We start from the raw sequence: 13522 nt of genomic DNA on the forward strand, positions 1-13522 counted from the left end.
ACCAATTGTGGCACGTGAGAAGGTAGGATCTACAGAGAACGATCAAAGCGATGCAAATACGCGCAAGTTAGGTGTGTTTGTTCGTTCGTTCGACTTGAAGCGGCGCTGCGCAGATCGATCATTGTATGACACCAAAGTACCGTGAGAGCGATTCGAAAGCATAAGGAACCACTTGCTCTGCTCTCTATAGCTCTCACGAATGTCATACAACGATCGGTCTGCATGGTGCAAACTGCCAAAACTGGATATTTTAGGCAATATAGAAATCCTGGCAAAGACGTGTCCCGTAAAATGGCCTGTATGGTCACCCTATCTCTAATTGGTCACAATGAATGTGTCTAAATAAAAAACTTACTATTTTGACTATTTTTAGTTCAACCCTTGTGAAAAAGAAGTACAATTATAGTTTCTATTTATATCAAAAGGAATTAGTTAAACTTTAGAGTGATTTTTGACCCAGTTAAGCAGAACTTAAGTACATCTTTATATGTAATTTCATAATTACTTCTATTGTCTTTGAAATATGGTTAAAGTGTATGCCAGCGCAAACCGTCTTTTTGGTTAAGATAGGATTTACTAAAGACACGCAGTGAAGAATTAGCGCTGAAAAGGCGTGGAGACAGTTATTTTTGCGTCTGACCTTATTGAATATGCATTTGTAGGAGTTTCCCTTTCAGACGCAAAATTTATGGGAGGAGAGTATTAAAATGAATCACGCAATGCGTTTTACTAACGTTTGTGCTCGTCAAATGACTGGTATTTGCACTATTATTTAACGCCCAAAAAAGCAGGCAGTCTTAAAGCAGGCGGTAATTTGCGCTGCTCTTGGTAGACTGCGCTGGTCATTATGGAAATGATCTGGCTGCATCTGTGTTCTTTAATGTGCGCATTGTCAGTAAATCACACACAGAATTTTCTCTTCCCATCTGCTCTTTTATGGAATTGCTCTCTAACGCTAATTTGCCCTGTTTAGTAAATATGGCCCTATAACTTAAATTCAAATTATGGGGATTAATTGAGAGTTAATTTGCCCTGTTTAGTAAATCTGGCCCTTAAAATATGTTATACCACTTATACGTTATACTACTTTTTGAGCTAAAAATGAAATTACTTAAACTGTCATAAATCTTGAATGCTCTGGAGCAGACTGGTTTCTTTAAAAAAAAAAAAACACCTGGCAGATTATTACTGTCCAAGTGATTAATGCAAAAAAAAAAGAAACTAAAATAAAGTTATATAAGTTTAAGTTTATTATTATAAAAAAATGCAAAAAAACACTACTTTTAAATCTTAAATGAAATAGATATTTTCCAAACCATGTTTTACTCTAAACCTGCGTGAAAATCAAAGCAAGTTGTGTTCCAAATTTGAGGTTGATATCTTAAAAATGAGCTCTCAGTAAGCTTTTGATTGAGCGCAGTACCAGATGTTTCCATTTGATTAAACTATATATTTTGTGTGTGTGTGTGTGTGTGTGTGTTCACATTGCAATTTTCATAACATTCAGACGAAGTAAAAAAAATAACATGCTTCCTTTTAACAAGGCTAATAAAGTGGCAACTACAATTTTACTTAAAAATGTCTCCAACAAAAGACAAAACATCTTGAAATTTGAATGTGATCCAGTGGAGGGGCTGTCATATGCCCCCTTAAGGTAGGAAATATAAGAAACAGTTATTAGCCAACAAGATTTGCAAGCCAGTGGCCCATCCACACCTCACCACCAAACCTTTAATACCTTGTAATAGCCGGTCTTGGCATAGATCTGGAAGTTTCCCTCCATAGTCAGCAGTGAGCCGTAGTTAGAGCCTCTCTGTGTGTGGAGAGATGAATAAGACATGAGCAGCTTTACTCAAACTATAGGAAACTATTGGTGTGTATATGTGTGTGTTTCCCCTCACCAATGACATGGTGAGTTTGCTGCAGGCTCTGCGCAGCACCTTCTCCATGTTACTCATCTGGATGTCCTCCCAGTGCACACGCCACAGCTGAGCGGTCAGCTCATTCTCCAGCTTCAGCTTCCTGAAGCCGCCGAGTGACGGACAGAGAAAGAGACAGAGAGAGAAAGAGAAAGAAAGAAGAGTAAAAATAAGCAGAGGAAAGGGACAATGAGAGATGGGATGCAACTGGGAAAATCATCAGATGAAAAATTGTAATAAATGAGAAGGAGAACAACATTTATTTGGCATAGATGTTAAATAATACAAATCAATATGTGCATCACTGTCAGCACCGGCATAGAGTGTATTGAATTTAGGTAACAATATGATGCTCAATAATCAATACCGGTAAAACAGCTTCCAAGTGGCACATGTACAGATAAAATGTCCTTCAGAGGAAAAAACTTAAAAATTCAGTTTTATTATTAGAATTTGCATGAAATAAACAAACTTTTCCATTCACAGACTCTCTCCTCTTTGTCAATGGTGTTGTCTTAAAATAATTGATTTGTCTTAAAATAATAGTATTTGTGTTTAAACCATTTCAATTTGTCAGAATGTTACAATAAATCTTTTTTTTAAGCAAATAATTTTACATGTAAAATGTTGTGGTATAAACCAAATCCTTATGCACAGGAAAGAAACTTCTTCTATTTCATAGACTCTTTAATTATAAGACACTTTTTATTAAAACATATATAATTTTCTATATAGGAAATGTGTACATTGCAGTTGGATGTTTTGCCATTTGAAAGTGAGCAACAGCATCTGCCAAAGCAATTGTAGAATGACCCACTGGAGAATCTGGTATTTATAAAAAAAAAGCCAGAACAGAAGATCATCAATGCACAACATATGACAGTCTAAAGCAGCGCTCTCCAGTCCAGCCTGATCTCACAGGAAAAAATAACTATTTTACAAGATGACGATTACGCATGATTACCATTATGACACAATACGATTACATATGATCACGCATGAAGACCAGCCATGACATACAATTGAGATTTGTGTATTCGCCATTGTTCAACCTTAATGTGAGTGAGAGCTATTTGAAAGGATGAAATAATCTACTTGATTGATATACCATCTGTGTCTTTGGATTATGCTTCAGGATGACAATAACACACTGTTGCTGTTTTCACCGTCAGTCACTACCATATGTCCTAGGAATCTTAATTAAATCTCTTGATATCCTGCGTCAATGAATATCATTCACTTTCTGTTGGTCACTTCGACAAGCAAAATTTGCATAGCTGGCCACGGCCCGGATATTCGGGTATAAATCGTTCATAACACACTCATAACTTCAGTAATTTGTGGCACTTTGTATAGGGACCCCTAGTGTTGGAAATTTGACACAACGTCGACGTGACAGACTGAAAGGGAACGTCTTGGTTACGTATGGTAACCCTTGTTCGTTTACTGGCATTGCTGACCTCTTCATAATTTTCTGTTAGCCCATCAGATAAAATTGGGTAAAACGAGAATTTTTTTTTAAATGACTTTTAATATCAACTATTTCAGGTGAAAGCTGAATGGGGCTCTCCGCCTGTCATAATAATACATCATAATGTGTGAGTAATTTTTATAACTGAGCAATTTATATGACTGCAACATATGCAAATGAAAACTCTGAAAGTATCCTACTAAATGTAGAAATCTGTGTAACACTATAAAAACATTGAATATTTTAAAATGTTAAATGAAATGTTAAAATAGCTCTTATAATCCCATTCAAGTATTATGAAAAATAAGTGCAATTACGTAAGGAATAATTAACCATAGTATAAGCGGAATAATTGACTCCGGGCCGTTGGATTATTAGAAAAATAATGCACACCCGAGGTGGTGATGCGGCCATGACGCGAAGCAGAGTTACACCTCGATTAATTAATTATTTTCATTATTTCCCTGAAAATAATTGCACACCTTAGAACGTTCGTCAGCCAATCAGATTCAAGCATTCAACGGCCCCGTAGTATAAATAAAAATAACATGAATGTTATAGGATCTACATCATATTTGGAGAACAGCTGAAAATGTGATTTTTTAATAAAGCACAACCATCTTTGGCTGCAAATCTTGGCATGAACTTAATAGAAATCATATGCATTTCATTGTCACTGGATACATGGTCACATATGGTATAAAGTGATGAAGTCACGGAGACGTAGACTGAGTTGCTATATCTTTCTCTGTCGTGGTCTGGCAGTAAGTTCCCTAATTAAACATCAGGAACAGATAGAGGAGGAGAAAGACAGAAAGAAAGACAGACAGAGAGATATAAAATCAGACCCAGATCGCCCAAAGCTCAATATTTGCACACCTGACATGTAGTGTTACATCATGTCTACACTGCAGGCCAGTGACATGACCCAACGAGAACGCTCATGTTATAATCAATAAAGCTTGATTAAAGTGCTCTAGTTTTTGTCACGTCTCGTCGCCCGCTCTCAGTATAGACATTGTGTTTGTCTGCACGGGTTTCAACTGACCTGTATATGAAGACTGTGACCGTTACAATGATGATAAAAATGAAGCACACCACTATGGAGATCATCTGGTGCATGGTGACCGTCTCTGAGGAACAAAACCAAGAACACAATCTCCACACATCTGAATTTCATTAGAGTTCACACAGACAGCAGTAAGACCTGCTGAAATCATTTCATACATATTATTTTATTCTGACCTTTTCTCTTTCTTTCTCTGCCACAGATGTCAGTATTTGAAATCTGCTTTAAAGAGAGCTTTATGAAACTGACAAAAACCCAAATGCACGATGAGAGCAATGTAAGCCAATTTGTCATGACAAAAGACTACATTTATTCAGATGGGCCATTACTACTATGTACGTTTCCATGTTTTCATCATGCATGGTCTTACATTTATAAAGAAGATGATATTAGTTTTTTTAACACAATATCCCTAATGCAAGATACCGTTCAATAGGTTGGGGTCAGTACGCTTTTTTTTTTTTTAAAGATTAATACTTTAATTCAGCAAGAGCAAATGAAACTGATCAAGTGACAGTAAAGCCAGTTATAATGTAACAATTTATATAGGTCTATATTGTTGTTATACTGATTTTTGAATTTTCTATTCACCAAAAAAATATCACAATAATATGAAGCAGCACAGCTATTTTCAACATTCATATGAAAATGTTTCTTGAGCAGCAAATCAGTATATTAGAATGATTTCTGAAGGATCATGTGACACTGAAGACTGGAGTAATGATGCTGAAAATTCAGCTTTACATCACAGGAATAAATTACATTTTAAAATATATTTAAATAGAAAACAGCTGTTTAAAATCGTAATAATATTTCACAATATTACTGTTTGTTGTTGTATTTTTGATCAATAAAGGCAGCCTTGGTGAGCATACAATACTTGTTTTAAAAACATAAAAAAAAATTACCAACCTCAAATGTTTGAACAACAGTGTATATTTTGATTTGAATCATTTTTTATCTGAGTATTAAGAAATATTGTAAGTATTGTAATAGTATATAGTATTAGATTTGATGAATTCTGTGATGTTTTGTGCTGTTAGTTGGTTTCCTTCTTCCATCTTTAATAAAATTACATAATTTGGTATAGCTGGATAATTTTCTATGAAATTTACTTCAAGCAATGGTTTACTTTGGCTCTTAATTTCTCTCCTGTTAATTTTCTTAACACTGTATAAATAATCAAGCTCTAATCAGCTAAGCTGATGTGCCTGAGCTTTAACAGAGCATATTTCAGTCTGCCTGCTGTACAGAAAGACCTGTAAACACAAGCATGTTCATTAAAAATGCTGTTAAAATTAAGCTGCAGTTAAAAATGGTGCTGCACAACAGGAATAACCCATTTTAGATATGTCTTTTCTTACTCTTGCTCCTCAGTGGGCTCTTTGAGGATCATTTTCAGGTGACCAGTGTTTCACACGCTCTCACAATACTGATCAACTGCTGTGTGCTATTTTTTGGATCTGTTATTAACCTAAATTTAATTAAGTAACGTTACAGAACTACATTAAAACAACATGAAACATGCCTCGATTTAATTATCACGTTAATCATTAACTCCAAGTGTTTTATCCTGCTTACACATACACATTTTTGCATCTATTAACTCATCACTACAATCTTCATTTCAGAAGGTACTGATTCTACTTTGAAATATTACAGTACACTCACTTATAATGAGAAACATCATTCAACACTTTATACTTCTATATATGACGCATGCAAATGTATACTTAATGTATTCTGAAAAATACTCATAAGTGAAGAATAATGTACAGTCAGCCAGTCATTGTCACAAAATATATCTCAACAGTATTAAAATAAACGAATAAAATGGCTGACTATATAATGCCTTGCTTATTGCATGGCTACTTATAAATGCAAGGACATGAAATATTGATTTGAGTCTAATTTATTGGGAACATGACGTTTGGGAACATGATTTTGGCTGAGTATAATGGTGTCTTTTCATACAGGTCTATTATTACATGAGTTATATAGGGCTGCACTCACTTGCCAGGCAGGCAGGGTTGTCGTTTTTGAAGCCACACAGTGGGATATCTGGAGGCGGACTTCCCTTCAGCCAGTACACCTTCATCCCTGGCTCCGGAATCATCCGCTTCTGACTGCCATTATACACGGACACAATCTAGGACATACAGCCATCATTTCAGCAGCGGTGAGATGGGTTTAGCCAGTAATGTATTTTAAATGTGAAGAGGTATATGATCAGATGAAGGCCTCTTTACCTGATAAACTCCAGTATCTGTGTCGGTCATGTCCCATAGAGCAAAGTCAATCTCCCGATCGCCATTCTCATCCAGCTGAACGAGTCCGGTAACCCCTTTCAAGATTAGAAAACAAACATTAGATCAGAGGTTCATATAAAAGCTGGTGTGTCAGGCTGTGCAATGCATTTTGAGCCGTTCAGGAGAAAACGCATTGTTTACATGCTGAATGTAAACAATGCTGATTATGTTGATTACATTGTGGGGAAAGCTCGCACATATGCTACTCACTAAAATGGCAGAACTCAGGGAGAAGAACTGTGGAATAAATGATGTTATTTTAGTTTACTTTGCACACAAAAACTATTCTCGTAGCTTCGCAAAATTGAAGTTGAGCCACTGATGTCTTGCTACGTTTCTGGGGGGGTCAGATAGCTCTCAGATTTCATCAACCGAAGATGTAACCGTCTTACGGTTTTGGAATGTGAGGGTGAGTAATTAATGACAGAATTTTAATTTTGAGTGAGTGAAGTGAGTGAAGTGACATGTGGCCAAGTATGGTGACCTGCATTTAACCCATCCAAAGTGCACACACACAGCAGTGAACACACACACACACCGTGAACGAGTCCGACTCTCTAACCATTAGGCCACGACTTCCCCCACACATTTTGGGGTGAACTATCCCTTTAAGTACATCTATATATTACATTTCATAATTACTTCTTTGGTCTTTAAAATATGGTTAAAATATCCTTCTGAATGTACTGACAAGCATTTATGGTAAACTAAAATATACTGTAAAGTCACTTCAATTGAAACTTCCATGTCATGTATTTAAATAAATTTGTAATTACACATTTGTAATAATGAAATTGCAAATTAGTACCTTTGAAATATATTAACCTTAAATGAAATATCAAATAACACATTACAATTAAAATCAAATATTTTACATGTGCTTTAGTATGTTAGTCAACACATCGAAATAAGTGTACTTCTTTAAAGCACGACAAAAGATTATTAAAATATAATGTTTACAAAGTACACCTTTTAAGTGTGTTAAGAAACATAGGGCCAGATTTACCAAACAGGGCAAAATTCCAAAACAGCGCTGATGGGCGTAGAAATTTCTGCGTGTGATTAACTGACAATGCGCAAATTAAAGAACACAGACGCACCATCTAATTTGCATATCGACCAACCCAATATACTAAATGCAGTGCAAATTAGCATAGTCGCAAATAAGCAGAGCCGATGTTAATCAAACAGACGCAAATTAGTTTAAGACATACTTTTTTGGGGCATGAAATAATGGCGCAAATACTAGTAATTTGACGAGCGCAAACGTTAGTAAATTGTGTTGCGTGATTCATTTTAATTCTCTCCTCCCATAGATTTTGCGTCTGAAAGGGAAACTCCTAGAAATTAATATTCAATAAGGTCAGGCGCAAAAATAACTGTCTCCACGCCTTTTCAGCACTAATTCTTCACTGCGTGTCTTTAGTAAATCCTATCTTAACCAAAAAGACGGTTAGCGCTGGCACAAGCTGTTAGTAAATCTGGCCCATAGTCATGAAAGAGTACTCCACATACACTTAAGTGGCCTTTTATTTAATTAATATTATATTATTGTTTTTTGTATTGCATGTATTTTTTTAATATAATTTAAAGCGTACAATCAATGCAATTAAGCACACCACATTTTGACAAGTGTTGTATTGAGCATTTGGTCTAATTTGCACTGGCACATCATTAATCATTCACCATGTAGCAGTTTAAATATCATTGATGGATGAACACAAGGCTAACACAGTCAGCAGCAGATGCACAGCACCTCTAGGAAAAAAAGTCTTGGCCAAACCACACAGGGGAAACGAGGCTAAAAGATAATCACACCTCATTTATCCAGTAGATTTTCCCATCATTGATGCAGTAAGCACTGAGCAAGCACACTACGCTTCTTGCCAGCAATTTGACTCTTTCCCAGCACTCAGCATTAATGCCCACAACCTGACTGCAGTTTTCTGATTCCTGGCACCGAGCCTAGAACACCTGAGTTCTGCTAACACATGCAGAGACATTCAATAGGCTGTGATTTAACAAGCCATGGCCAGTTTCTCATAGCTTTTCCACAGTACAAAAAACAAACAAACAAAAAAAAAAACAACAACTATCAAATGGCTTAAAACATTTATGGTAGTGTTCTAACTTTTTTTTAACTTGTTTTAGAGCATTAGATTATAAAAGCTTATTTCCACCACGAAATAAAAATATGAAAAAAGGTAACTGTGCTTTTTATCTCACAATTTTTATTTCAGTTTGTTTCTCAGAATTGCGAGTTTACATCTCAAAATTGTGAGTTTACATCTCACAATTAATAAGACTATTTTTCTCAAATTTTTAGACACCTGACCAGACTGCATGCACATGCAGAGAAAAAAAGTCGGAATTGTGAGATGTAATCTCAGAATTCTGTGGAAAAAAAAAAAATCAGAATTGCAGGATGTAAACTGACGGAAAAAGTCAGAATTGTGAGATGCAATCTCAGAATTCTGTGAAAAAAGTCAGAATTGCAGGATCTAAACAGAATTCAACGAAAAAGTTGGAATTGTAAACTGAGAATTCAGAGAAAAATTCAAAATTGTGATATGTAAACAAAGAATTCTGAGTAAGAAAGTCAGAATTGCGAGATGTAAACTCAGAATTCTGAAGAAAAAAAATCAGTATTGTGAGATTTTAGTCACATATCAGAAAATGGCAGCTTTATTAATTAGATCTAGAGGTCTTTTCGGGTGGAATGTTTTTCTCCTCAGAAATGCAAATTTATGTGTGTGAGTTTAAAATAAACTGAATGTTCTTTGATGTGTTTGGTCCATCTGCTGTGGTCTACCACCTCAACCTCTTCCCAACAGCCCCTGTGATTAAGAACACAGATCTGCTGTCCTGCACTGTATCCGACACTCAGACATTCTGTGCCACCACAGCATGCTGATTCAATAAAATCCCTACATCTAGCACGAGCCATGCAAAACTCACCACCACAATGCGAGGGGTTTCTGTGGTTGCCAGGATGATGTTATGTGATTTATAGCTCTAGGTTAGTGGTTTTCAACTAGAACACCTCAGCAATCTTGCAAGATGGTCGCAAGATGACTTAAAATCATTTTAAAATTGTATTAAAATAATCTAAGTCAATCAAAAAATTTTAAATAAGATATGTACACCAACAACATGGGACGATATTTCTCAGTTTGCTGAAAATAGACTGAAAATGAGCTCTCACTTGGACAGTTTTCATTTTCACTGCAATGTAGAGATCTGTACAGACTGATTTTGCTCTACTGCAAGTTTCATTCCTCATGCACTACTTTCAGATTATACTCTGAGTAGGTGTCCCTGCATATAATGAATCTGTTCTAATGCATGCATGCATTTGAAGTAATAAACCACTCAAACATTAAAATTCTGTTATTTACTGACCCTCATGCTTGTAGGCTGTCAAGATTCACAGAACAAAAATGCTTCATTAAATGGAAATTCTCCCATAATTCAAATTAAATGTGACCTATGGTGCAGGTTTGGCATCATGTTACAAAACACTCAAGAACCTATAGCATTTGAGGTTTCTGATGATGCCTAGTAAGTACCGAAGCTGATTAGGAAGAAAGACCCACGTTAACAGTATTTAAAAAATACAGCATTTTTGGAACAACATGAGAATGAGTAAATAAATACTACATTTCATTTTTTGGATGAACTATTGCTTTAAAAGGTACAGAGGCACGTTAAAAATAACTGAATTTGTGGTGGAACTTGGCTGATTCACAACAGTCTGATTCTAGTTATAAGAGTCTTTAGAGAGTTGCTATTCCTGAAATCCTTTACCCCATGTCACGTTCCCCTGGTATACTTTCTAATTTCCATGTCAAAATGGTGTGAGCGGGTTTGAATGCGTAACGACTACATGTATTTTGTCAAGCTGCAGACTCTTTCAACCCTTGAAGTTGAAATGTGTGTCATGAGTCCGGTGAGTATCGCATTCAGTGTCAGCGGGATGGAGAATGATTTTTACTGCCTCAGCGTGTTGATACTGATCAATACTGCTCACCGTGGGAAGCGAGACAGAGACGGACTGCAATGGCGATGAGCAAGACATGTTAATGGAGTAGAAATAATAACATAGTGACGCGGAAAACTCAATAAAGACAGAATCGGCCAAGACTGCGATAAGAAATCAATGCTGAATAAAGAGACTCAAAGACAGTGTTGTGTCTAGAGAGACTCTATTAAAACAGATGTCATGAATGCACATCTCTCTCAGCAGTAATGGTGATTTGGGCTCCCATGGTCCCAGCGGAGAGCCAGGTTCAGCTAGCAGCATAGAGTTTCATCCCTGTCACGGCCCCGTACGGTTTCCATTTGAGCCTCACTAATAGGCCGCCAATATAAAGTCTGTGTGTGCATGTGTGCATGTGTGTTAAGTGGGGGTACGTGCATGTGTGCATGCTCAGGAGTGTTTGTCTCTCCGAGTCGAGGATATAGTTCCCTCCCTCCTCAATATCTGAGCTGGAGTGTACCTTATTTTGCAGCATCAAATTGAATGAATAAGGAAAGTGGTTACTGGAGCCTGCAATAGCGTGTACTCTTCGAAACAGCCCCTTTAGTTAGATTGATTTCAGAGTAAAATCTTTTTATGAGGTTGCATCTATGTAATTAGACATCAGCGTTAGCGATAATTTGACAGACCCCCTCTTGCATGAAGCGACAGGAGAAAAAAGCAACGCTGCCGTGACTGGCATGGCTTTCTTCCTTTAATTTAAGCTCTAATTAGCTTGGTATTTACAAATAACTGCAGTGAAGTAAGAGGGAAATGACATGCAGGACTTGTTGTTTCTAAAAAACAAGGAGCTTACTTTCAGAAAAACTTGTATACATTTTGAATGCAATGTAAAATAAAAGTATCTGATGAATGTAAGATTATGGTAAAAAATAGCAATGCTAAATTAAATGTATGATCATTAAAAATGGATGCGTAAAAAATATGGTTATTAAAATTTTGCAGGAATTAGGAAATACAACAAAAATGGTATTTTAATCGTTATCACGATTTCTGCTTCTCTCGATTGATTAAGCATAATCATCTGCAGTAATTTCTGCTGGTTATTTATCCTGAAAACATGTCATTTTCATTTGACATTTTCATGATCTTGAACTGGTAACAAGCCTTCATAAGCTTTTATACTTGCGGTTGCCAAGAGTTGTCAAAGAGTTTCAATCCCACATTCAGAGCTTTTATCTTAAATGGATACATTTTCTGCCAAGTGTTTTAATTAATCCCAAACGGGCAACTACGTGTATGTGCTCTTTCTGCTTTGAGAAAAAAGCACTGATGATCTGAAAAAAATCAACAAACATGTCGACTGGAGTTTTGTGATCTCTATTGAGATATTCTGCTCAAATGAGAGTGTCATACAGCCAGCCTATGTTCCTCCTAAATCTGCAAGTGAACCTCAGTGACAAACTGTATTAAATCCAAATACTGTGCCACAATACAAAGTCTTTTTTGTTGTTGTGAGAGAAAGGGAGATTCCTGCAAAATGGAATCTAAGTATGTTGCTCAAATTGTTTATGTCAAATTTTTTTTATGTAAAATCATTTATTGTTTCTTAATAAAAGACCATTTTTGGCATTAATAGGATATTACAGATTTTTCAGCTATATCTGTGTAAGATTTTGCACATAAATACTCATAAACAGTAAATCTTTTTCTACATTCATGCTGCAAATCATTCACAACAAGAACCATTGCAAACTATTTACAACAGAAACACCAAATGTTTCCTTTTATGAAATTTTTTCAATAGGATGTTCTCTTGGTAAGCAAAAACACAGCATATGCGTGCAAGTTTGAACAAGTGGGACCATGTGGTGTGAATGTTCATTAAAAATCCTACTATCACAGGACACAAGAACTTCATAATGCCACCAGAGGGATTGCGGACTGAATCATGGGGAGAGGCTTATAGAACACTCAGATGGTTTGCTTGGGTGTGGGAATGGAGCAAGTGGGGTCTTCTCATATCAAGACACATAAAAAGCATGAACATTTCTAAATCTATATTCTTCCCACCCTGACCAAAATATATCCTGTTCACATGATCTGCATGATGGGAAATGCACCTCGAAACACAAGCGACATGTGTCGCATTGCCCTCCAGATGAAGGTTGCTAGGCAGCAATAAAAAAGTGAAAATCGTAAAAACAATTATTACTTAGAATTCATACATGTCCAGTAATAACAGGCTTCCAAAGGGACCTGTAAGCAACATAGTGCTGTTTGATGATTTGCTCCATGGAGTTTACAGGGCCTGTTCTCCAAATGATGTATTTTCTGTTCTTATTTGTCTGGATTTAATTTGTCTGGTTTTAATAGTTTTATTAAATTATAATAAATAAAAGGATTTCTAATCAATCTGTCAAAAATGTATAAAAGTTTAAAGATAATAGTGCCATTTAATTAATTAATTAATTTTTTTTTTTTTTTACATTTCTGTGTTGTTTGTTCTTCTGGAATGTGTGTTTTATAATTTAATACTAATTTATTATCATAAATGATGGTAACAAACGGAATGTATAAAATATTAACAATTGAATTAATTTTAAATGAAATGAATTTTCAACATTTTTTGGCAAACAAACTGGAAAAACTTTTTTTGGACAAACAGTTTAAATTAAAACATGGATGAAAAAAGGTGATTGTAATGTGGGTTTTGGGTTTTGTTTCATGTTCATGTTTTCATGTCTTTTATTTTGTAATTGTTTCATGCTGTTT

The 13522-nt window shown here is 35.8% G+C and overlaps 1 protein-coding gene across 1 annotated transcript in view; it reads right to left on the bottom strand.

The window, feature by feature from the left end:
- Positions 1 to 13522, bottom strand: part of LOC107694365 (atrial natriuretic peptide receptor 1-like) — a 107827-nt gene that overhangs the window by 15320 nt on the left and 78985 nt on the right. Inside the window, exons 6-10 of the mRNA XM_016494057.1 lie at positions 6709 to 6803; positions 6473 to 6608; positions 4439 to 4523; positions 1902 to 2022; positions 1739 to 1813 (exon numbers count right to left, since the gene is read on the bottom strand). Coding sequence (XP_016349543.1) covers positions 1739 to 1813; positions 1902 to 2022; positions 4439 to 4523; positions 6473 to 6608; positions 6709 to 6803 — 512 coding nt within the window. The remainder of the gene's footprint in view (positions 1 to 1738; positions 1814 to 1901; positions 2023 to 4438; positions 4524 to 6472; positions 6609 to 6708; positions 6804 to 13522) is intronic.

This window comes from Sinocyclocheilus anshuiensis, unplaced genomic scaffold, assembly GCF_001515605.1.
Source record: "Sinocyclocheilus anshuiensis isolate Anshui unplaced genomic scaffold, SAMN03320099.WGS_v1.1 scaffold1240, whole genome shotgun sequence".
Classification (NCBI taxonomy): Eukaryota; Metazoa; Chordata; class Actinopteri; order Cypriniformes; family Cyprinidae; genus Sinocyclocheilus; species Sinocyclocheilus anshuiensis.